Below are 25,950 nucleotides of genomic sequence, written 5' to 3'. Positions count from 1 at the left end.
TTTTACTCATAACTAAAAGTAATAATAATAACAATTTATTAATACATATAATGTAAAACATTATAAAAAATAATTTAAGTTAATAAGTTTAATTAATTATTAATTATGAGTTGTTATGATACTTGTTCAAAAAAAAAAACATACAGTTCAAAGAAATATTGTTTATTATAGTTTGATAATTAAAATAATTAGTATACATTTTATAATATGGTCAGTTAACATTTTTAAAATTATATACAAAATTTAAATAACTTTATCCTTAAATGTTTTATTGAATCAAATAAAATTACAAAATTTATCTGGAAATCAAAAAAGTCATCATAGTTTGTTTTAATAATACATTGCCATTATAAGTACATATTTTATTAAAATACATATTATATACATAGATAGGTGTTTGTTTGAAAAAGTCATTGGTACAAACAACTATTGAGACAACCATATCTTGATAAACAAAAAGTAATTTTGCAGTATCCTAAAAAAAATACACATATTATATTTATATCAATTGAAATAATTACTTTAGTAAATGTAACAATAAATATTTAAAATAATTTAGTTGCACTTATTATACACACGTCATACACACAACAGAAATTTAATTTTCCCAAAATAGAAAAACTACTTCCCCAATGCATAGTATAAATATAAAATAAAAATATAAATAAAACAAAATAAGTTTTTATAACATTTTCTTAATTATTTAAGCGCAACTTTAGATAAACAAAATTTTAATGAAAAATTATGATTGATCCCAATTTGTAATTAGAACTAATGTCTAATAAAATCTGACATTGACATAATAGCAAATATTAAAATAAACAAATTTAATTTTTTTTTTAATTTGAGCTTATGAACTTATTAGAAACTAGTTTTGACTATTTTAATAAATTAATACATTTTAAACAAACCAGGGTTCAAGAATCCTCCTCTTCATCATCGAAAGATAAAACTAATTTTTCTGTTCGTTTTTTCTTTTTATTTACTCTATGTTTTTCTTCAGATTGTGGTGTACTTTTAGCTGGACGTTTGAAAATTATACGTTTAGATAAATCTGCTGGTTTACTATTTTCTTCTGAAATTTTTTTAAATATAAATAATTTAGATTTTTCAGATATTCAAAAGAAAAATTATATGAACTATATAAGTTACTATATAAAGTATACATTTTATAATTGTATACCTTGTTCTTTGGCTAATGCCTCTTTGGATGCTTCTTCAGAAGTTAAATCGCCTTCAGTTAATACTACCACAGTAGGATTGTCATCATCATATGATTCGTCATCTTCATAAGTTGGAAGTTCGATTTTCTAAAAACAAATAAAATTTGATGCTGATAAAAATTTTTAGTGTACATTACATGAATTATAAAATATTAACTAAATAGTTGTTAAGTTTGGCACTTACATAATATAAAAACATAATAAATTGTTTAGGTATTAATTTAGTAGTATTTATAATTGATGGTAATAACTATTTACTCGACTATTTATCTATATTATAATCAACCTCAACTTATCATATACTTCGAAATATTTAGTTTTTAATAATAAATAATAATAATACCTACTTTTGTATCAACTGTTGGTCCTTCCTTATAGTTGGCTTCTTCTTTTAATTTTCTCAAAAATGATGGTTCTCGTGGCTTAATATATGAAATCTTGTTTCTTTTTGACATTTTAAAACTGATTTTATTAAATATAAGAAATATATAATATTTAGGTAATTGAATTCCTTATCTCAAACAGATAGTTTCTATTTATAAAGTGGGAAGGTATATTGACATTAGAATTCAAAAACGTTTAAAATATTATATACCTACTATAAGACAGAACACAATAAATAAAATCTGTTTCAAATTAGTCAAATTTCAATAATGAAAAGTAACAGTTGAGTAATAATTTATCAATAATTGATTATTAAGATGTGTATAACAATAATAGTAAATCGTTTAACAATACAACACACTATCATGTGATTACAATATTATAACTACTGTACTATTATATTGTAATAAGTAATAACTATTAATATTTATTAATAAAAAATAAAAGCAATCAATACGTTGGAACCTTACATTCTTATTACTGTTAAATGTTAATATATTATTAATTATGAAGTAGCTGCATGTTGTATATTGTCTGTTATGAAAGTTATTGATAACTTGTCAATGATAAACATTATCATCACTAACTGTGATAATGTCGCTAGAACAGTTAAAATTTGAAATTTATGTTTTAAAATCATGTAGACCTTATAATCTAAGATTAAGTTAGGTTAAGGTCTACGTCTAAAATACCCAATAGGAATATAACTATAAGTCACCTACAACTATTTAAAATTATATTTAACTTACAATCATTGAACTCTATATGATAACATCATATATCATATATAGTTCAATGGTTACAATTACCTTTTTTTTTCCTGTTTAACTGACAGTAGAGGAGGCTCAGTGTGAACAATATTTCTCCTCTGCTGACATTGTTTATTGATTAATTCAATTAAATATACTACTTATAACATACATAATACAAATGACACATGAAGCACTTGCAAGTAGTGCTGCACATCACATTAGAAAAAAAATAAGAAAATAAAGTCAGTCTATTCCCAGCCTGATGTCACACGCACCCGCCGGCATATGGTCTCTTTCTATACTGGTCCTGTTCGTCCGGGGAGGGGTTAGTCGGTTGCGTTGGTTACCGACTACCCATAAATTGGCTTTGCTTTAGCAATGACAGCAACTATGACATGTACATGCCTGAAACACCCGTGCCCTGTAAGAGCATGGGTAATGGGATACATGAAATGTGAGGTCTTTAGAACGTCTTCTCAGGTCCGGAAGAATCCAACGTGTCCAGGTGGCATTGTTGTCTATCTGTTAGACAGGATGTTGCGCTTTGCTTTACGGACCTTTGCCTTCGATTCAGTCCTATCCTGTTCAACAAGATTGTTCCGAACTCTTTTTCGTTCCAGCGCGAAGAGATCTCCCGAGTGAGGAATAAGGTTACCTCAGCTGTGATGGTGTGACAGGGCCATGACTTTATGAAACGCAATCTTCTGAGCCCGACACAAAGTTTCAGCAGATCACGTACTTGGTTGCTCTTTCAACCCACGTAGGTGAGAAGCGCCACGTGCAGCAGCCTAGTGCCTACTACTCGCCGCGGACATTAACACTTAACAGCGTTCTATTAGATTGCGAGGGCCTTTCAAGGTTATGGTTTTAATCCACTTAGTTGCACGGTTATAGATGATAATATATTATGCTTAGTTGAATTAATTATATTATGAATAAAATATAAAAATAAACTGGAAACAGTCACTGCTGTGTATTAACTATAAAGTATTAGTCACTAGCGTGTAGGCGTCTTGAGTGTACCTCAGCATCAATATAATAAATGTATTGAATTTGGTTTAATTTAAACTAAGATATCACGAAATAACACAAAGTATACTTTATACGCACAATCGAGGTGACTGGGAACTACGAGGTGAAAATGATGAAATAAAACAATTTGGTTTTTGGTTTTCAAGGTATCTACGAGGGTATTTGTCATTTGAAATAATTTAATTCTACTTCCATTAAAACAATGACAAATATAACTATATAAAGTATTGGTATAGTAAGTCTATGGTTTATATCCGTAAATTCAAATTCTACTCGTTCTCCCGGAATGTGATAATATTGTACACGTTCTATGGTTCTACATTTTTAATTATACATTCTTGGAAGAAAAAAATATAGTTGTTTTTTACTAGTTATTAATATTTTAATTAAAAATTAAAATTGAATAGAACTTAAACCTAATACCTAGCAATCAATAGATTTTCATGAACATGACTGTATAAATATAATTTAAAAATTGTTTTTGTTTTCTTATAAAATATCTTTTTAAGGTTAGTTTCTTATCGTTTACTAAATATTGTACTCAACTTCATATCTTTGTTTTAAAAATTAGAAAAGCTCGTGTCTTACTTTATAAAGTTTGATACGTTTGCTGTTCTTCGGTTCTTACTTACTAATTGTTGTTTGTAGTTGATGAAAATACATTTTTAAATACATTTTTGTGTTGTGTCAACTGTATTCAGGTATGAGTTTTTGTCAACATGTATCAAATGAGTCTTGGGTCATTGCTCTACTTTTTACACACTATTTGTCATGCCACATTAAATACTTATGTTTGCTAATTATTAAATTGTAATGTGATTTTATTAAAATTACTTTTTACTATAAATTTTAATTTAAACTAGTTAAAATAGTTATGACTTTCATTTCAAGTAATATTTATTACTTATTGCATGTAACAACATACAGTATGTGTATTTTTGTAATCACTTTTGCTTATTTTCTTATACTCCACATAATCTTATTGACATTTTTTCATGTTTTATTCATTTAAATTATTATAAACAAATGATAATTAATATACATTTTTTTGCTCAGGATGCCATCTGACGCGAAAAAGAGACAACTACAAAAAAAGAAAGATGCAGCGAAAGCACGACAAAATATTAAACCAGCTGGTTCTAAAACTGACAGTAATGGAGTATCAAATGGCGAAGAAAATGTTCCTATTAGTGAAGAAGGTAACACTTATTAACATATTATAATTAATAGATAAAATTATTTCTTATTATGATCCGGTTTATATTCAAATATTGCTGAGTTGTTACACTATAATATTGCTTACAAATTAAGCTAAAGCACTGATTAATTGATAATATCTATTATTACAATCTAAATGTTACAAATAATTATAGTTAAATAAGACTAGGTATAGGTATACAATTATATCTATATTGTATTTGTCAGTACAACATATTTTAGGTCCAATAATATTATAATCTCTACTGTTTTTAATTTTAAAATGTTACCTAAAATATCTAAACTTAGTTTTGGTTTTAGTATGTTTGGACTTATACTTAAATATAGCACATAATAGAACTTAAATATATGTATCTGGTAGGTATAATACTTGGATTTTATACCATTAAATCTGACCTTTAGACTTATGACAACTTGTGTGACCATATTTAAGATTAATAATGAACTTTTAAAATTAATTTGTATTATAATAATTGATAATAGAAAATATTAATCATAACTATCATAATAAGATAAACATTTAATATAAAATGTAACCTCGATAATTATTAATCAAATTTAATTTTTACTTTTAGAATTGCTCTGTAAAAAGTTAGAAGCTGATGCCAAATTAAATGCTGAAGCTCGTGCTTGTACTGGTAGCTTGGCATCTCATCCTAGATCTAGGGATATTAAGATTGATAATCTATCAATAAGCTTCCATGGTTGTGAACTATTACAAGACACTATGCTGGAATTGAATTGTGGACGTCGTTATGGTTTAATAGGTTTAAATGGAAGTGGTAAGTGTGATTTTCTTGTTACATATAAGAATTAATTTATTAAATCCTAGTTCATATTTTCTTATTTTATTAGGAAAGTCGACTCTATTATCAGTATTAGGAAATCGAGAAGTACCAATTCCTGAACAAATTGACATCTTTCATTTGACTAGAGAAATGCCAGCATCTGAAAAATCTGCACTCAAATGTGTCATGGAAGTGGATCAAGAAAGAATTAGACTCGAAAAACTTGTTGATGAATTAATAGCATGTCCTGATGATGGTTAGTAATTTTTATAATTTTTTATTAAAGACTTCTATTTTAAAACAATTTATTCATAGAATCACAAGAACAATTAATGGATGTTTATGAAAGATTGGATGACATTAGCGCTGATACAGCTGAAGCTCGAGCTGCTAATATTTTACATGGTCTTGGTTTTAGTAAAGCAATGCAAAATCAAAAAACAAAAGATTTTTCAGGTAACAAGATTTTTAAAATTTTATATTTTTTATTATTAATGGATTCATTTGTATTTATTGATTTTCTTTATTGTTATTATTATTATTTTTATATATTATAGGGGGTTGGAGAATGAGAATTGCTTTAGCTCGAGCTTTATATGTCAAACCACATTTGCTGTTACTTGATGAGCCTACCAACCATTTGGATTTAGATGCATGTGTCTGGCTTGAAGAAGAATTGAAATCGTAAGTTTTGAATTGTCAATGTCATAACATATTATAAATAAAATATGGATCTCATTATATTTGTATTTAATATTAAAATTTTATAATTTAAAATAAATTGAGTTAACTATTATAGAGTTGAACATTATGTTATCTTTAATAATTAATTTATTCAAAATCTGATCATGCTATATTGCATGAACAGTCTCTAAACATTTAATGAATTTAAAGTGAGTTAATAGTCACTTGAACTTGATTTAGTAGCCCATGTTATTCTATTGAATCATTTAATTAAACAATTTTTAAGGCAATCCGACATAGATTTTTAGTCTTAAGAATATCTGAAAGTTTTTGGTGGTACATAATTATTTTTTTTCAATAATAACTATCTTTTTTTTGTTATAATTTGGTGAGGATATGATTTTTTTTTAATATTTATGTACAATTTAATATCAATTACTAAAAATAGCAATAAATTAGAAATTATCCGTTACAATTTAATTAATCTTTGATACTGTAACTATCATGATTATGAGATTATTCTTTAATTCGTTATAAGGAATTTTAACTTGTAAGACCCAATTTTGTTTCAAAATGACATTGTTGTAACTAAAATTGTTATATACGATCAAAATTAATGCATTTGAGATAGGAAACTAAACAAATGCATTGTTGAAAATCATCATCGGGCATCATTATAAGTGAAATTGACTGAATCAGCTTATTCTAATTGTTAGAGTTTAATAAGTATTAGACATATGTTGGAGTTGCATAAAATATGTGAAAATTTAATAGACTAGTTGTGTGCCATTAAATAATGTTTAAGAGGACCATTAACAAATGCTTAGTGATTGATTGTGAATACAGCATTAAGTTAATAATCTTATACATATTTTTAATTTATTATATTTCCATCTATGATTATTAAATGGTACTAATACTTTTTTTAAACTTATATTGCATTTTTAAATGTTTTTTATAATATCTGTTGTTGTAATCCCTAATTGATAATATCTGATGTATAATTTTATAGGTACAAGAGGATTTTGGTTATAATATCACACTCTCAAGATTTTTTGAATGGTATATGTACTAATACTATTCACTTGGATAAGAAGAGGCTTAAATCTTATGGAGTATGTATGAAATATTTGTAAAAATCCAAATATAGAACATATTATAATCTATAATTATTAATTATAAAATTGTAGGGTAATTATGATGCATTCGTTCGCACTAGAGAAGAACAATTAGAAAATCAGATGAAACAATACAATTGGGAACAAGATCAGATTGCTCATATGAAGGTAAATTTAAATATAGAATATATGATTTTAGTAATTCACATTTATTTTTTAAATAACAAAAATAATTAACTTATGGTTAATATAACTTTTCTAGTATAAATTATAAGACTACGCTTTTTTTAGAATTATATTGCACGTTTTGGTCATGGAAGTGCTAAACTCGCAAGACAAGCTCAGAGTAAAGAAAAAACCTTAGCAAAGATGGTTGCACAAGGTTTAACTGATAAAGTAACCAATGACAAATTAGTTACATTTTATTTTCCTTCATGTGGAACTATACCACCACCAGTTATTATGGTTCAGGTAAATAATAATAAAATATTAAAAATTCAACTTATAATAGTTGTAACAAACACTTGTTATTATTTATTTATAATTGGTCTGTTATAAGCTACATTTAAAATAATGATTTAGATTGTATGGAAATAAGAAGAAATAGATTTTTAAGTATAATGAAATGGATATGAGGAAAGTTTTTATAGAGAAGCTTACACGTTATTTGCATTTCATTCTTTTTTTTTTTAGTATACTTTTTATGATGTTGAAGAAATAGGGATTTAAAAAAAAATCTTTAAAATTAGAAAATTAAAATACGAATGTATGATTTGCACATACATATAAAATAATACTTATAGTAAACACTAACAAAAAAACCAATTGGTATTGTTCAATACATGCAATCAACGTTAATTGATAATGCAGTGGATGTGTCAAGTTTTTTGTTTAATGAAGTGTTGAACGCAGTTTTGTAAAAAATGCAATAATTATTTATTTTAAAAAAAAATTCTCATTAAAAGATATTAAGTTAGTTGATTTTTATTCTCCAAATATTCTAATATTTTACTACTTGTTTATTATTTTTTCTAATGTAATAATTTTTTTAATAATTACTATTTTCTTTATTAGAATGTGAGTTTCCGGTATAATGATAATTCACCTTATATTTATAAAAATCTGGAATTTGGTATTGACTTAGATACCAGACTAGCTTTGGTGGGCCCTAATGGAGCTGGCAAAAGTACTCTTCTGAAGTTACTTTATGGTGAAGTAAGTTGAAAAATTTAGATTCAATTATATTTTATACAATATTAATTAATTAAATAATTTTTAGCTTTTTCCTACTGAAGGAATGATTCGTAAAAATTCTCACTTAAGAATAGCTAGGTATCATCAGCATCTTCATGAACTCCTTGATTTGGATTTATCTCCTCTAGAATATATGATGAACTCATTCCCTGAAGTAAAAGAACGAGAAGAAATGCGAAAAATTATTGGACGTTATGGTTTAACTGGAAGACAACAAGTTAGTTATCTCTCTTTAGTAATTTCATAAGAAATAATTTAAAAGTACATTTTTTTAATAGGTATGCCCAATTCGTCAACTAAGTGATGGTCAACGATGTAGAGTTGTGTTTGCTTATTTAGCTTGGCAAACTCCTCATTTATTACTTTTGGACGAACCTACTAATCATTTAGACATGGAAACAATTGATTCTTTAGCTGATGCTATAAATCATTTTGATGGTGGAATGGTTTTAGTCAGCCACGACTTCAGACTTATTTCTCAGGTATAATTTAATATATATTTATTTATATATTTTATTCTATTTGGTTCTCTTATGTGACATGTCTACTAGTGTTAGGTAATAGCTCAAAGAAAATAACAGTGTTAATTCACACCATTAATTTGTAATATGTAATTTTGTTAATATTGTTTCCAACAAAAAAGTAATTTAAATTACATTTAATAAGATAAGCAATTCCCATAATGTAACATGTTATCAAGTAAACTGGTTTAAAAAATTTAAATCATAGAAAAAATTAAATATTTTAAAATGTCATTGGTTGTTAATATTGAGTATATAATATAAATATATTATAATTAATTTCAACATACATAATTCAGTTTTGAGTTGTTTGAACGACATTTATATTTGCATCATAGATTATGATAAAAGTTAATTAAATAAATTGATTTATTATGTTTTCTTGATATACTCAAGTTCCCTATGAAGATTTATTCATGTGTGAATTTTTTTCTAAATATTTTTCAAATGATACATATATATTTTAACTATTTCTACTTATATTGCTAATCAAATTAGTAATTATGATTGTTAAAAACGGAGAAATACCAGTCTACTATTTTTGTATTCAAGCTGAATTCGGTTAGGTTAGGTTAGATTATCCAACTTTGTACAAGATTGATATCAGACTGTCTTTAACAGATGAACTGGTGTTGTTTTTCTTAAAACTGGTAATAATAAAATATTTGAAACAAATTCTTTATATTTTATACATGAGATAAAAATTTCTTATTGTCATTGTAAGTAATTGATTTTTAACTTTCAATAATCACAATTACATTTTAATTAACAGGTGGCAGAAGAAATTTGGATTTGTGAAAATGGTAAAGCCACTAAATGGCAGTCAACTATCCTAGATTACAAAGAACATTTGAAAAAGAAGATCTTGAAGAACAATACTGACAGTACTTCTAACAAGCGTTGAAATGTTGACATATTTTTTTTTCTGCTTTCACATCATTGGAACATAATAAACAAAAACAATAAATACAATTCAATTTACATTCTGTATTGTTGTCTTTATTTAAGTTTTTTGCGAACAAATTAATTTTGTAATATTGGTCACCGTTGACAATAGCAGTTATTATAATTTTTATAATGATGGTAACTTGCTATGTTTGGTATTTTTTAATAATAATATTATAAATAATTATTTTAATATGAACATTTTTTTTTTTTTTTTATCAATCTGGAAAACAGCAAAAATAATTTTATATAGGTGACATTGGACTTAACAAATTTTTGAAAATATGTACTAAGATATTCTTGAGAAATCATCTTTAATTATAAAATATATGATATGTTCCATGGCTAAGATAACTCAAAATAAATTTCAATTATCAATAAATATATCATAACATTTAACCAATTTATAGTATACTCTTTTTACAAAATTCATAATGTTACATTATTGTACTTTCTTACAATAAGGTTGATTTTTATTCATTATTTTAAGAAATAGTGTTAAATACAATATGGCAATAATGAAGAACACGTTAAATTAAAATACCTTCTGTCTATTGTTTTACATAATTTTTTGTTATTAATAACTTGATTAGTTTAGTATTATTTATTTTATAGTTAATTTAATTAACAAAAATAGATTTTATTTTAACACTGAGTTGTGTACTGTTAGTGTCGTTGGTCGTAGGTCTTGATTTTCATGTCGGCTCTTAATAAATAATTCAATAGTGAATTACATGTCTTCAATTCAATAAATGGAAAAAATTTGTTTGTTGAATCTAAAGTAAACATGCAAAAGCGTTAAAATTGTTTTCTAAATAAAAATTATATCATGGATCCTTGAAGAGAAATGGTGCAGCATTTTGACATTATGGGCATGCTCATGAATGAGGACGAGGGTGCCATGTAACTCCATTTGGTTAATTTATCTATTTATTTATTATAATAATAAATTGATTTTATAATGATGTACCCTAATTTACGTACCTACCTGTATTTTATTTTATTTTGTACGAATAGTTTTCATCTAAAAATTTGCTCCTAATAAATTTATTTGTCTGAATGAATTTGTATCAATATTAAGATATATGTTGAACCAGCAGCCATTGCCTATTATTAAATCCAACAAAAAAAAATATTTAACTGATTCGCACTTACTCCAATAGTCTGGCTAAATACATTCATTGATTTGATTTTTATGGAAAAAATTTGTCTTCAACGTCTTATATAATATTAATAATATTATACTATTAAAGGTACCTATCTTGCAATATTAATATTTGTATTGGTAGGTACATATATTTGTGCTTTTTTGCTTACCGAAGTTATTATACCATTGTTTATAGTGAAAATATTAAAGACTGTGAACTGCGGTGAACAAATGGTTAATTGATTATAAAATAAGTGTAGCTGTAAATCAAATACAAAAAAAAAAAAGGAAATATTGTATAATTTTATAATGATTAAATAGGTACTTTAATGTCTTACCTCTTCTTTTGTACTTAAATCTAAGTATCGATTGTTCATTTCTGTTATATACTTTTTTATTTTAACCGCCTATAATCAAAAATAAACTTTTTAAATTTTATAAATAGCATTAAAATACTTTGAAAAATTCAGAATTTCCAATAAATATTAACTTCGGGGCCTCGTTACGATTATTTAAGGGGCAAAATTTAGGCAATTTATAAGCTCATCTTAGTCGCCCGGGAAATGTGTTATAATAGTTGTAAATGATTATTACTTATTAATATGAGTGAAATTTCTATGCAGGTACCGACTGGAACCGCAGACGAATGCCACTCTCGTACGTGCATGCACATGTCAATCACTCGATAACAATAAAAATTCACTATACGAATTTTACACTACAACTAACTTATTGGTTTGACAAAATTAAAGTTAGTTAACGTCTGATCTTGATTCTGAAAAAATCTTTAAATTAAGCAGAAAAATGTCTGTAGATCGTACGAAACACTTCGTTTTTAATTTTAAATATGATTTGGAAAACTTCATATTTTCAAATTTAAAGTTTTTATTTACTACATTATAATATAAGAATTAATTTTTACAAAGTATTCGGTACAATCTATAGACAATATTTTGCAGAGTTCAAATTGTTTTTCAGAATCAAAATCGGACATCTTAAACTAACTTTAATTTTGTCAAAACTGTTTGAGCTAAAATTGATGGCAGTAACGAGGCCTCTCAATGTTTAATGAAAAAGTCAAGTCTTTATGGATCATCTATTTTATAATTATAACTATGACAACAATTTTTCAAAAATTGGTTTTAAGTAAAAAGCCAAATTGTTCTCTACTATTCCATCCCCCTAATAATTTTATAAACGACTAACGATAAAATCTTCAATGTTGAAAATAAAATTATTTTTACAGCTGGAAATGTTGATGACAGAGACAGTCCCATATGAAAAAATATACATTAATACCAATAAATTCATCACCACTCAGAATCCAAGAAAATTGTAAAAAGTTAGAAAAAAATTATTTCATGATGTAACCAATGTATTAGGAATTTAAAAAATATGTTACAAAATAAATTTCACAAATTGTCGTGGAAAAATCGAATAAATTTAGATTGTTACTACTTGTTGATTTATAAACCACTGAAATGTAGGGAAAAAATAATTTTGTGTTATCAAATAGGGAAGTTGCCATTTTAAAATGAAATTAGTGTTTAATAGTTTATTACGTATTTATACACATTGATAATTATTTGATATAATAAATGTAATCAACGAAAAATAAATTCAAAGGGCATGGCAATGTGTAGGTATTACTGATAAAGTGTATAATAATATTATACAATATATAATTATATCATATACGAGTACATCAATATTAGTAACTGACTGAAAAATAAAATTTAAAGTGGCTATTGGCTCTATTTAAACATATCGAGTATTCGAGTGTCACAAGGTTTGAGCTGTAGTATTACATACAAGATACAATTCTTATATAATTATGTTAGGTATTTTAGGTATCTATATAAGTTATAAATATAAGTAATACTTTTTAGACTCATAACTCATAAGTATTAAAATACTGAAGATCTTTTTTCTCGAAATTTACTCATTTGTATCATATTTTATTTTAAAAATGTTTAATCTTAAAAATTCAGGGTAATTTGATAATAATATAAGACGTATTAAAAATATAACTGTATTTTCCCACTTTAAAACAAGAGAATGTTTCATGATAAATTATAATTAACTATTAACTCATACTAATAGTTGTGTTTAATAATATGTGGGATCAGTGCCGTACCCAGGATTTTTTTCAGGGGGGCTTAAACATTCATACTTAATTTTATAGGAAAATAGGAAATAATTTAAAATCATATATATATACGCACACTATTTAAAATAAAAGGGATCTCAGAGGGGGGTTAAACCCAAAAGCCTCCCTCCCTGGATAGGCACTGTGTGGGATGTAAATGATTAAAAACGTATATAGAACCTACACAATACCCTGAAATGATCGCGTTCCGATAATAACTCGAATGCCAAATTGCCAAAACAGGGTTTTTAATCTTTCAAAATACTGTTTAGTCGAATGGACTTTTATAATACGACAATCAATCCTAAATAAATAATAATATATAATTCATTCATACAAACAAATACAAATAAAACAATATAACTACCTGTTTAGTTGCAGTGTGTGCTGTGATAACGATGATGCAAAACCTGAAAGAATATTGAAGCATCCACCCATAAAATAGAATACTGGATCGAAATACTGGTTTATTAAATGAACTGTTGTATGACTTCGAATAAAATCCATACGTATATATGTCGAATAGTGTTGAAGTGATTATACAAATCATCGATAGACTAATTTGAAAGTCAAACAAATATTTGAGGTCATTGACTGCTTCTCGAATTAGCCAGTGTTTTATCCTCAAAAGTTCGATAGTGTTCGCTAATGGACTTATTTTGTCCTTTGAACAGTAAAAATCTTTTTCGTATATGATTACACGAGATTGCATCGGATCATTACTTTTCGCTGGAGTTGCCACTTGGCTAGCAATGAACGGGTATTGTACATTAAAGTTGTAAAAGTTATGTTCATCGTTTATTTGAATTAACTCCTCGCTTATATCTCGATACTTCGTGTACACCACAAAACACTGGATGACAAAGTGCAGTTCCGTACAAACCATGCTTATGTTGTGAATGTAATAGAAAAAAAAATATGTAGTCATTAAAATGGGATTGGTGTGGTTATGGAACAGGTAAAACAATTTTAAGATATTCATAGGTAAGATAGTAATCAAGCACAAGAAAATCACGGTAAAAGAAAAATACTTGATGTGTTTCAAAGCGACTGTGTTCATTGGTATATAAATCTCAAATCCTTCTAATGTCGTCTTATATTTTTGATATTTTTTGTACTTGACGTTGTACAGAACAATTATTCTTGATATAAATGAAGAAATGTTCACTGTATTACATATTAACTGTGACATAGACGTAGACAATGCGGTCGACCAATCATCAAACTCAAGTGTAACATAGGGTGTCATGATCGCAATAATTATGAAAGTGGTAAATAAAATAACGGAGTAAATGGTTTGGCACATGTCGTTATCATTATTCGAGTCGATGAATATCACCCCAAAATATTTCAAACAAAACATTATTACAGTCCACGCGTATACTATTATGCATGTACCTAAATAATATAATACAGTAAAATACAATATAATTTAACAAATAGACATGAGAGGAACAATTTAACGTAATAAGGTACTCATCATTATTTAAAAAAAAAAACACTAAAGTTTTTTTTTAAAATTCTCTTACATAATTTTAGGTGGTTAAAAAAACAATATTTTCAAAAAATAATTATAGTTAATACTATTTTTTACACATAGACTTAAGATTTTTAAACTTTTACTTTAGTCTTAGGATGTTTATTTATTTTATTTATTAATAGTTATAGGGATTTAGGGGTTTTAATACTTCCTTCCCTTCAGACGAACAGATATAGAATTTAAGATATAATTGTATTGTTGGTAAATTATAATATATAATTTATTGTAGTTTATACAGGGTCCGGCAAAAAAACCTCCCTTATTTAGAAATAGCGCTTTATGAGTTTATGATGGTAGTATAGCAGTGGAGAGGCTATCGATGAATAGTGGTATACGTGCCATTTTTAGTAGATGTGATTGCAAAAACAAAAAAAAACGAAATAAAAACTAACAAAAAATAACGAAAATAAAAGGTGATTTTAAAAAAAAATTTCTAAATTTAAATTTTTTAACGTGATCACCCTGTGATAATGTTCTTTGGGGATATTTAAAGGCAAAGTGTACGATAATTGCCCCGTATCCCTACAACTACTTAAGGAGCCAATCACCAGGCATTAGCCTCCATTTACACCAGCAATGACACGAAGAGTTATGGAAAACTATCGGGAAAGGCTTCATGAATGTGTTTACTATGGAGGACACCACTTAACCGATATAATGTTCAAAATAAATAATTAAAAATGGCATAATATTTATAAGTAAAAAATAAAAGAATTTTTTTTATTTATTTGTTTGTTTATTTGTAACTGCTTCTTGAAACATTAGAGGTTTTTTTGCCGGACCCTGTACATACCAAATCAATATTTTTAGTTGATTTTATTTTTCTCACTGTGTATATTACATAGGTAATATGTCAGATACATTGTTAGAGTGAATCGATATTTGACAACTATCTTATCTTACTATATATTACTTGCATAATGTGAAAACAAGTATCCTCTGACCACTTTTAAGTTTAGTTATATTTCCATTCTCCTTCCTTCACAAATACTATAAATTACAATGATAATTAATTTACCACACGCGCGCGCGCGCGCACTAATACACTATCATAATTCACACGTTGAAAATATTATTATTGATTATAGTATAATAATTTATAACATATAGTTTTGAAAATATTTAATAAAAGTATAAATTTTCAAAAAAGTAAACACAAAAATTGTCGTCACACAGAACATATATGCCTTCACGAATACACAATTATACCTATTATTATTTATTATAAGTATAACATTTCAACATTTGTGACATTAAACAATATTAAGAGGGCGCAACACCCGCGTGTGCAACATAGCAAATTTACGCTCGGCAGATCACGTTTAACTCCATTGCTTTAAAAATTAGAATGAATTGACTTATTATGTAACTTGATAGTAAGAATATTATCTGTCTTTGAATGTTGGTTTTTTACGATTGTTCAGTTTTTAAGTGAGTTATGAACATTTTTAATTCACGTTATATTTTATACGTATAACTTGCCAAAAATTTAAACTATCGTAAAAAACCAATATACGAACACAGATAATGTTCTTACTATCAAGTTTCATAATAGATCGATTCACTCTAATTTTTAAACTAACGGAGCTAAACGTGATCCGCTGAGCGTAAATTTGCTATGTTATGTACTTGTAATTGTAAGACGGAGACAACATATTATGCGGGTGTGACGTCGTCTTAATCGTGTTCTATTATGTAATGTGTTGATAGGTAATGTACTAATGTATAAAGCTGCATCCCCGCTAACTATATGTATACTCCAACACACCAACAGTGCACCATTGGCAAGTACATTAGAAATTATAAAAGTAATTACTAATAAATTATTGTCAGAAGGTTTTATACTTCTCTATGATTACCACTACTTAGCAGTGGCGTATCCATAATTTTTTTTAGAGCAGAGAGGCACACACTATTTAAAATTTTATAAGACATATTGTAGTATGCGTTCATGTATACAAATAAATAAATTAATATAAATCTTTAAAACAAAAAATAGTAAATACGGCCAGCGAGGGGGCCATGGCCCCTGTGGCCCCTCCCCATGATACGCCACTGCTACTTAGTACTTACTTACATTTTATAAGTATTTTAAAATATATTATATATTACCTATGTATATATACTATGTAGCAGCTAGTGGTTATATAAAGTATAATATTGAATATTTTCTACGTAACCGATTAAAAAAATTTCATTTACTATAGTCTAACTGAATATCAAAATATTACCAAATTAAGAATAATATGATGACTGAATTAAATAAACATTCAATAAACAAATGGTGGCACAACTATTTTTATAATCACTTTAATATTATGGTAAACCATTATAAAAAATTAGGTACTCATCTAACCTGTCTGATATGTGTTCATTTTACTAACTAGGACAGTACATCAAATTTGTATAATATGAAGTAGGTATCAAGCATTTTAAATGTCAAACATAATGACCGATCATTATAATTTAAATAATTTTGTTTTCTATGTTTAAAGAAATATAATAATATTAAACAATCAAATAAAGTCAACAGTCTGTAGGCATGTAACAAATTATAATATGTAAATATTTATTATATTCAATTTTCGTATAAATTATATACCTAATAATAACTAATAAGTACATCATCATATTATAGAGCGCCGAAAATGATAAGCGTCCTGTAAATATATAAAATATAATCTGATAACACGATTTAACAATGCATTTTTACAATTCTGATTATCGGATTTTCTAATACTTGGATATTTTATGCAATTTAAGAGGTATCTAGCGGCAAAATACAAATTATTATTTTATTAAACAAGACCTATTGTTTTGCACTGTAAATTATTAAGAGTATGATAGTTTTGAAAATGTTGATGTATTTATATACAAATCCAGTACCGTAACCAGGGGGGGCTTTCGGGGGCCTCGAAATGTCAGACGACAATAATTTTATTAATTTAATTACCATTTGTGGTGATAAAGAAATGTCTCTCTTATCACACTTAATTTATCTTGATTTGATAATATGTATAATTATATGAATTATATTGTCAGAAATACAGTGCAATTACATGCCCGACTTAAGAGAATTTTTGGCCTAGGGCCAAACAATTTTAGGGGCCCATCGCACATAAACATAATCAAAATATTGGTGACCCACAAATATTTCAGACCAAAAAAAATTATATTTATAAATTTATTTCTTACTTTTAAATGCAAAAATAAAAATGTTATTTGTATAAATAATTGTACATGTTTCTTTTGATATACGAAATATAGGTAGCATACTATTACTATTATATCCAAATATTTCTGATTTAATAAAAAAAATGTTCTATTCACCAGGGGCCCACTATTGTTTAATATTCAGTGGCGTATGTATAGGGGGGAGGGGTGTTAGAGGTTCTAACCCCTCTCAAAGTATATGGTTGGTACGGGCATTTATTTTGATTGTAAAATTAATTGGAATTTAAGAATGGACATTTTTTTAATCCCCCCTCCCTTAATGTGGGCTTGAGTGCTAGCTTAATTTGTTGTTATAATATATGGCCATCAAAAACTAAGACCCCCTACCCCCTTCCCCGAAAAAAAATCCTGGCTACGGCACTGTATAAATCAACATTTAAACCAGCAGATGTTGTTTTAGATATTGCATTTTATGTACTAAGTAACTAGTGACAGTAGTGACAGATGAACTTTGAAGTGTGTTAAATAATCTAAAAAATCAGAATTTGAATATATAATTTATTAAATGATAAAAAGGGGGTGAAAATTCTTGGTGACAATTGTGTATACATAATAAATAAAAAATATAGACGATGGATACAAATCGTTTTGAAAAAGTTACCGCAAAAGTGCAATTGCATCAAAATGATTGTAGTTGTGACTATTGTAACTGCACCTAGCATCCTTATCGTACACAAGAGTAGTCTTACATCACATTTAGTTACGCATAAACTAGATTCTAAGAGACAGCATACATTCATACCAAATATTAATCTTGTATTTTTGTTTGTTCTTCAAAAATTCAAAGACTATAATATATTGTGTACTGTGCTGTGTGCGTTCCTAAGTGATAAATGATTGTCGATCACAGCAATAACCCTAACGTTTAAAAATAAATATTATATAAACTTTAAGATTTCAGATTTGTAGTGCTGTAAAAATTGACATTTCAAAATCAAAAGCTTAATCAATCAAATTTAACAAATAAATAATGATAAATATAGTGCTATTTATAAATAAAATTGTATGACCACCGCATATAGTTATATGTAACTTTTGATAAAAGTAACCGTTAACCTACACTATACACTACGAGTTTGCAATACTATAGTAATTATTAAACATATTATCTTATATATATATATATTATATTATATTACATATTTTTTTTTACAAACCCATTTTAACATAAAATTTATCTTTTATGTTTATAACTTTATAATATATTTAGTTATTGTTATTTCAATTTGTATTAAAATACAATAAAATATTAAGTACAGTATAAAGGTAATATAGAAAATGATACATTTAGGCTATAATAATAAAATATAATTTTATTTTGCATACAAATACCCTACCAGTTTTAATTCTTGGACTGTGTGAACATAAATAATGTTCTTTTTATTTCCTTGTTCTGTCCGAATGAAATTGTACTAGTATAAGTATATATGTTGCACCAGCAGACCATATCTATTATCAAAACAATATTTAGATTAAAATAGGAGTAAGTAATATAATCGTTCAGTGTTCAATGAGGAATTATATTAAATTTAAATTGGACAATTAATATTGAACAATAGTGCATAAAAAAATGGCATTTTTTAAAATATTCAAATATTCAAATAATAGTAGGTGCAACCTACCTATAATAATAGAGCGTTTTAAGAATAAATGTTATTTAATAAAATTGTTCAATATTAATGCACTCATTTAATCTAGTAGAATGCATATTTAATACTTTTACTATTCTAGCTAACAGCCCTATTATAATATCATATTTCTATCAATACTTACTAGTTAATTACTTCATCGTGGGTCATCTATCAATACCCACCATGACCCCACCTAACTTTAAGGAGTTGACGGAACATCATTTCACACTTGGACCCTATATGTTCCGCCACTACATACAGCATAAGTATAATAATTATATTGTAATACATTACATAACAACATTTATAGTTATACCTTGTAAGTTATAGCCTTTTAAGCAAGGTCGTAACTGGGGGAGGGTCCAGAGGTCCGAACCCCCCACCCGAAATTTTAAAAAGTTGAAATATTTTAGTGATGAATATAGTTTATTAACTATACATTTTCAACGTTTATATATAAAGAAATTTTGAACCCCCCCCCCGAAATTTTTTTCAGTTACGGCCTTGCTTATAAGTATACTAACGTACTTAGTTAACGCCCATATTGATATAAATCGAGATATTTTTATTTCATAAAAATTATATGTTCAACATCTTAATTACATTTAATAATTATAATATATCCCTTTATTCGTTATTTGCTTACCGAAGTTAGGAGACTATTTTCTATAGTCAAAATGTCGCAAATGGTGAACTCGGATGAACAGACAGTTAATTGATTATAAAATAATTGTAGCTGTAAATAAATAAATACATAAATTGAAAAAAACGTGTATGTATTAATACAGGGTGATTATTTTATTGTTGAACAGTGAACACTTATTATTTAAAAATATTTTTCTTATATAATTTCCAGTCAAAATAAAACAACATTTTTTTTATTGTTATAATTTTTCAAGTTTTTTAATTTTTTGAATGATAATATATATTTTGAATTTCATATTCTGAAGCAAAATCTTTTTCGCAGTATTTAAATATACATATGAAAATCGAAATTACTCAGAGAAATATTCTGACATTCTGTTTCATGCAAAATGTTGTGTTATTGAAACTGTAAATTATACGAGTAATATATTTTCAAAAATGTTAATATGTTTTGAAATAATATGTGTTGTTTGACCACAGAATTACCTTGTATAAATGACAAATGTATAATAATAAAAACTAATAAAATAATAATGAAGATTTTTTTTTTATGGGAATTTATTGCTTCATAATTACCTCTTCTTTCGTATTAATATCTGTGTGTCGATTGTTCATTTTTGTTATTAACTTTTTGGTTTTAATCGCCTACAATAAACAACGATTGACTGAATAATAATCTATAAATAAGTAGTGCTTATTATAACTTTTAAAAAACATTGATAATTTATTTATATTTGAAATAGCTCAAGATACGTAATTTAAGTATTATATTAAAATATAGGTGAACCAACTTACTTAGTAAATACAATTCACACGAATAAATAATAATATAAACAATATAATATCTTTTATAACAGAATTTTATACAGTTGACTGCTTACAAATCATATGAATCATAATATAATAGTATTAATTTACTGAAAGATCAAAGAAGTACAGTAGTAGACAGTATAGTGCAATGTTTTCAACTTTTTTTAAATGGTGACACATTATGATTATTCAATAATGACAGTATTTAAAAAATAATATTTCGTCAAATTATTATTCAATAAGTATTTTATCATTCTATAATCAGAAAATAATCGTATTTATATAGTTTTAAGATAGGTTTTTGTTCAATAAGTATTAATAAATTGTTTTTTTGTTTAAACGCAATTATTGAATTTATAGAATGTTCAATAATCATTCATTTTCTTACAAAAATATCTCAAAAATCATTTTCCCGGCAATTTATCAATAAGTTAGGTCATTTTTAGTTTAATGATGGATATATTCATCAATAATAATTTCCAATATATACAGATGAAGAAATAATTATAAAATTGCTAGTTGAACGAAAAAAAAAATTAAGCGATTATTAGACGAAATCAAAACATTCGATGAATCTGATTATTGTAGTATCATAGAATGAATAAAAATGAATCCAATCATTGCATTCCAATGAACAAATGTTTAAAAAGATTGCATTGAACGAAAAATGATTTTATATACTTAGGTAGTTAGATCAATGAATGAAAACAAGTTTTATAATAAGACTACATGCTATAGTGCATAAATTAAAATTTTTTAAAAAGTACCTTTTTTAATAGGTACAATTGAATTAAAATAATATTTTTTCTTTTTCTTTTTTATTTTTCTAAAAATAATTCCAAAATGAACAAAAAATCTTAAGAATTTAAAACTCACAAAAATATAAAATATTCTTCGATAGAATATAGTGTACACTTAAAACATTTAGAACAAATCTAGATACATTTAAAAGTTTATTAAGACTCAGTATCGTTGTATAGTACAATTGTTGGGCACCTTAAAAAAATGCATTTTTATGGAAGTCCAACTTATCACTTTATAACCTATATATATAGTATGAATAAACACGACTACTGGGTACTGCCTAGTTATAGAATTGTATAGTCACGCCACTATCCTTGATTTATGCTCGTAAACAAAGCATTGTTACACGTATAATATTGATGTAATACTATAAGGTACTTAAGTACTATACAGGATGATTCTTTTATCAAACAACACTCATTATTTCAAAAAGTATTAATGTTTTTGAAAAAAATTTTTTACATAGTTTTAAGTTGTTAAAAAACAACGTTTTTATTAAAAATTTATATTTTTAAATATTTTTTATCCTTATAATTTTTTAAGTTTTTTACTTTCTTGAATGACAACATAGTATTTTAATTCCATATTCCAAAGCAGAATAATTTTCTAAGTATTTTGATACATAAAATTTGAATTTAGGGTGAGTAGTTTATGAGTTATACTTATTTAAAGTTTAGACAACCGGAGTAGTGGACAAACATTTTGCAGGGTAATCCCGTACCACTCCACTCCGCGCAACTAAATTTTAAATACGTATAACTCATAAACTAATCGCCCTAAATTCGAATTTTATGTATCAAAATACTTAGAAAATTATTCTGCTTTGGAATATGAAATTAAAACACTATGTTGTCATTCAAAAAAGTAAAAAACTTAGAAACCAAAAGGATAAAAAATATTTAAAAATATAATTTTTTAATGTAAACGTTGTTTTTTAACAACTTAAAACTATGTAAAAAATTCTTTTCAAAAACATTAATACTTTTTGAAATAATGAGTGTTTTTTGAAAAAAGAATCATCCTGTATAACTCATATAAGTTATAGGTATTAAATAATTTTGTATTGGGAGGTATAGGTAGAGTTTTTTTACCAACCTGCCGTATTGTAGCGTGTGTTGTGACAATTATAAGACATAATCTTAAGGAATATTGTAGCATCCACCCAATGAATAAGATGTTTGTTCGAAATACTGATTTATTAAATGACATACTTAGGGATGAATGAAATACATCAGCATATATGTCGAATAATAATGTAATTGCTAAAGTAATGATCGACAGGCACATTGGAACGCCGAACAAACATTTTAGGTCGTTGATTGCTTCCCGAGATAACCAATGTTTAATTCTTAAAAGCTCGATAGTGTTCGCCAATGGGTATATTTTGTCCTTTGGACAGTAAAAATCTTTTTCATATATAATCATACTAGACGGTGACATCTCTTCTCTATTCTTTGAAGTTTCCACTCTGCTTGCAATAAACGGATATCGTACATTGTAGTTGTGGTAGTTATGTTCATCATTTATTTGAATTAACTCCTTGTTTATATCTTGAAACTTCGTGTACACTACAAAACACTGGATGGCAAAGTGCAATTCCGTAAAAGTCATGCTCAGGTTGTGAATGTAATAGAAAAAAAAAAATGTAGTCATCAAAATAGGATTGGTGTGATTATTAAATAAATAAATTAACTTCAGGCCATTTATAGGTACGATTATAATTAAACACAAGGAAATCATGGTAAAAGAAAAATATTTGATGTGTTTCATAGCGACTGTGTTCAATGGTATATAAATCTCAAATCCTTCTAATGTCGTCTTATATTTTTGATATTTTTTATACTTGACGTTGTACAGAATGATCAATTTTGATAGCAATGAAGTTATGATTCCCGCACTACATGTCACTGCTGTGAAAGACATGGAAAACACCTCAGACCAGTCGTCAAACTTATGGCTTACAAAAGGATACATAGAAACTTGAATTATGCCAGTGGTAAATAACATTATAGAGTATGCAGTTTTATATATATTATCATCGTTATTTGAGTCAAAGAATATCACACCAAAATGTTGTAAATTTAACATAATTGACCACATACAGCTTGTGTCGCCTCAATATAATATAATATACCTACACAAACATACAAACTTTATGTATTATTGTATAACACGATTATCATTTGTAATTATTATTGAATATTTTAAAAACATTATTATAAAAATTATACAAATACTTTTAAAAATATAGAATTCAAATTTATTATTCTTAGGGATCTACAACTTTTATATTCTTTAAATAAAACAAAATAAGTAAATAACACAAGTTGTTTAAGGATATTTTTTTACTATTTCTATCGCATTTTTTAAATCAATATTTTTAAAATATGAATAATATCATTTTTATACAAAGACATAAAAAAAACATAATCATACATACTACCAATATGTGGCAAACATCCTGGGATGAAATACCTATCTCAAATTAAAATTAATAAAAAAGAAAATAACTCAATGGTTTACTCGCCCAACGCCTCTAGACGTTTCAACGTTATCAACACCAGAACAAGAATAACTAATAAGTCATACTAACCTCACACACATACATATCATAAAACATGAAGAACAACCTCTGAGGTTACCTCTCTGTAGCCAATGCAACGAACCGCTCTCAATCAAGCACATAGTCTTAGATTGTCCGTTATATTTAAACGCAAGAAATATCCTCAATCAATCGGCATCGACACAAAAATTTAATACTAAGCAAAACTACACAACTAACTAAACTAATATAATATAAATATTTATTATTAAATAATGAAAAACTACTTATTTCACAACCATGTAATCTCAAATTATAGATAAATTACCTACCAACAATAATGTAAATACAACCGCGGGCATGACCTAGCTGTTGAAACCTTTATTCTTAATAAAAAAAAAATTTTTATCTTTATTTATCATGCACTTATGTGCAAAACTTAAATTATATTTATTTATTTTTTAATGCATGAATAGAAACTGATTAGTTTTTAGATTAAAATATTATTATATTCGAATAGGTAAACATTTTACCAAATTAAAGATGATACTGTGAATATTAAATAAAACGAATGTAGTATTGCGTTCAGCACCCTAGAGCTCTTGTCCTATTGTACAGCCCTTAAGATCGTATTTACTATTATGTCATAAACTCATAAAATAATAATATTATAATGGCATAGATTATTATATTTTAAAAATCAAGAATAATACCTTTAAAAATACTACTTAATGCACTAATATTAGTAATATTACAAAATTATAATGAAAATTGGTTTAAATATAGTAATAAACTACTTAAAGTCGTATTATATCTATCTACTCAGTGTTCGTGACAAAAATTACTTTTGTTTGATCGTTCGTTATGCAATCACTATTGCTATTGTCTATTCTCTAGTGTCTGATACATAGGGATAAATGTATAATAATATACATAATACAGATATTATACAAAGCAAAATACCAAAATTATACTTACCTATTTTTTTATTTACATAATTATATAATTTATGGTTAATTTTTTTCGAATTTATACTTATGAAATATAAAAAAAAATATGGTTTAAAAAATGTCCCAAAAATAATTTAAAGATAGAAAAATGAAGACAATGAAAAATAATATTTTGGGACATTGGGAAAAAATGCAATTGCAATTTGCAATTAAAATAAATAAGAAACTACAACAGACACAGTATTAATAAATGAATGTTTTATCATGTGAAATAGAGAGAATCAATAATGATATTGATATAGAATAGTTAGGTAGGTATTATTAGTAATTACTATTTATTACATATATATATATATATATATATACCTTGGTACTCATTGTTCGGCAAGTTCCTTATAAAAGGGAATTAGTTCAGTTCCTTGTATTTAAAAAAAAAATGAATTCGTTCCTTAAGAAAATAAATTAGTTCCTTTTTTAGTTCCAAATAAAATAAAATTTCTTATTTAATCATCAATATTTTTTTTCTTTATGTATATACACTTATATTTTATAGAAATAATAATACTGGCTAAATGAAAA

General features: G+C 26.1%; 4 protein-coding genes across 8 annotated transcripts; 1 reads left to right on the top strand and 3 right to left on the bottom strand.

Moving 5' to 3' along the window:
• Positions 1–216: 216 nt before the first annotated feature.
• On the bottom strand, positions 217–1,855 carry LOC113548970 (uncharacterized protein KIAA1143 homolog). Of its 2 annotated transcripts, none has more exons than XM_026950088.1 (4): positions 1,571–1,855; positions 1,184–1,310; positions 899–1,075; positions 217–475 (listed from the first exon to the last, which is right to left on the bottom strand). In XM_026950088.1, the coding sequence occupies exons 1-3, from the start codon at positions 1,676–1,678 to the stop codon at positions 918–920; spliced, it is 393 nt and encodes a 130-aa protein (XP_026805889.1). In that variant the 5' UTR covers positions 1,679–1,855; the 3' UTR covers positions 217–475; positions 899–917. The 2 variants fall into 2 exon arrangements, with proteins under 2 accessions (XP_026805889.1, XP_026805888.1); XM_026950087.1 differs by having other exon boundaries at positions 912–1,075; positions 1,571–1,852.
• Positions 1,856–3,933: 2,078 nt separating this feature from the next.
• On the top strand, positions 3,934–9,960 carry LOC113558075 (ATP-binding cassette sub-family F member 2). The gene is made up of 13 exons (XM_026963595.1): positions 3,934–4,092; positions 4,448–4,590; positions 5,185–5,391; positions 5,465–5,653; positions 5,713–5,853; positions 5,955–6,081; positions 7,094–7,196; positions 7,272–7,367; positions 7,491–7,670; positions 8,274–8,414; positions 8,479–8,670; positions 8,732–8,935; positions 9,747–9,960. Exons 2-13 carry the CDS (start codon positions 4,449–4,451, stop codon positions 9,876–9,878), a joined length of 1,854 nt encoding a protein of 617 aa, XP_026819396.1. The 5' UTR covers positions 3,934–4,092; position 4,448; the 3' UTR covers positions 9,879–9,960.
• A 175-nt stretch (positions 9,961–10,135) lies between these two features.
• LOC113549524 lies at positions 10,136–14,578 on the bottom strand. Its single transcript, XM_026950871.1, has 5 exons — positions 13,583–14,578; positions 11,405–11,473; positions 11,237–11,326; positions 10,908–11,026; positions 10,136–10,695 (listed from the first exon to the last, which is right to left on the bottom strand). Exons 1-4 carry the CDS (start codon positions 14,576–14,578, stop codon positions 10,967–10,969), a joined length of 1,215 nt encoding a protein of 404 aa, XP_026806672.1. The 3' UTR covers positions 10,136–10,695; positions 10,908–10,966.
• Positions 14,579–19,254: 4,676 nt separating this feature from the next.
• On the bottom strand, positions 19,255–24,643 carry LOC113548879. Of its 4 annotated transcripts, none has more exons than XM_026949966.1 (5): positions 24,320–24,643; positions 22,975–24,013; positions 20,842–20,910; positions 20,267–20,356; positions 19,255–19,438 (listed from the first exon to the last, which is right to left on the bottom strand). In XM_026949966.1, exons 2-5 carry the CDS (start codon positions 23,977–23,979, stop codon positions 19,370–19,372), a joined length of 1,233 nt encoding a protein of 410 aa, XP_026805767.1. In that variant the 5' UTR covers positions 23,980–24,013; positions 24,320–24,643; the 3' UTR covers positions 19,255–19,369. The 4 variants fall into 4 exon arrangements, with proteins under 4 accessions (XP_026805767.1, XP_026805768.1, XP_026805769.1 ...); XM_026949967.1 differs by having other exon boundaries at positions 24,473–24,643; XM_026949968.1 differs by having other exon boundaries at positions 24,486–24,643.
• Positions 24,644–25,950: the final 1,307 nt, after the last annotated feature.

Source organism: Rhopalosiphum maidis, chromosome 1, assembly GCF_003676215.2.
Source record: "Rhopalosiphum maidis isolate BTI-1 chromosome 1, ASM367621v3, whole genome shotgun sequence".
Classification (NCBI taxonomy): Eukaryota; Metazoa; Arthropoda; class Insecta; order Hemiptera; family Aphididae; genus Rhopalosiphum; species Rhopalosiphum maidis.
Note: the sequence above shows the minus strand (reverse complement) of the source record. Positions and strands in the feature narration are given on the sequence as shown.

Bases quoted from the DNA above. Each gene is read 5' to 3' on its own strand.
- LOC113548970 (XM_026950088.1), bottom strand. From the start codon at position 1,678: ATGTCAAAAAGAAACAAGATTTCATATATTAAGCCACGAGAACCATCA. The intron at 1,311-1,570 runs GTAGGTATTATT...ATTTGTTTTTAG, and splicing joins GACCAACAGTTGATACAAAA to AAAATCGAACTTCCAACTTA. The intron at 1,076-1,183 runs GTATACAATTAT...AAAAAATTTCAG, and splicing joins GGCATTAGCCAAAGAACAAG to AAGAAAATAGTAAACCAGCA.
- LOC113558075 (XM_026963595.1), top strand. From the start codon at position 4,449: ATGCCATCTGACGCGAAAAAGAGACAACTACAAAAAAAGAAAGATGCA. The intron at 5,654-5,712 runs GTTAGTAATTTT...ATTTATTCATAG, and splicing joins AATAGCATGTCCTGATGATG to AATCACAAGAACAATTAATG. The intron at 5,854-5,954 runs GTAACAAGATTT...TATATATTATAG, and splicing joins AAAAACAAAAGATTTTTCAG to GGGGTTGGAGAATGAGAATT.
- LOC113549524 (XM_026950871.1), bottom strand. From the start codon at position 14,578: ATGTTTTGTTTGAAATATTTTGGGGTGATATTCATCGACTCGAATAAT. The intron at 11,474-13,582 runs GTAGTTATATTG...TTTTGATTATAG, and splicing joins CACACACTGCAACTAAACAG to GCGGTTAAAATAAAAAAGTA. The intron at 11,027-11,236 runs GTAAGCAAAAAA...ATTTAATAATAG, and splicing joins ACAATGGTATAATAACTTCG to GCAATGGCTGCTGGTTCAAC.
- LOC113548879 (XM_026949966.1), bottom strand. From the start codon at position 23,979: ATGTGGTCAATTATGTTAAATTTACAACATTTTGGTGTGATATTCTTT. The intron at 20,911-22,974 runs GTTGGTAAAAAA...TGTTTATTGTAG, and splicing joins CACACGCTACAATACGGCAG to GCGATTAAAACCAAAAAGTT. The intron at 19,439-20,266 runs GTAAGCAAATAA...TTTTGATAATAG, and splicing joins AAAATAGTCTCCTAACTTCG to ATATGGTCTGCTGGTGCAAC.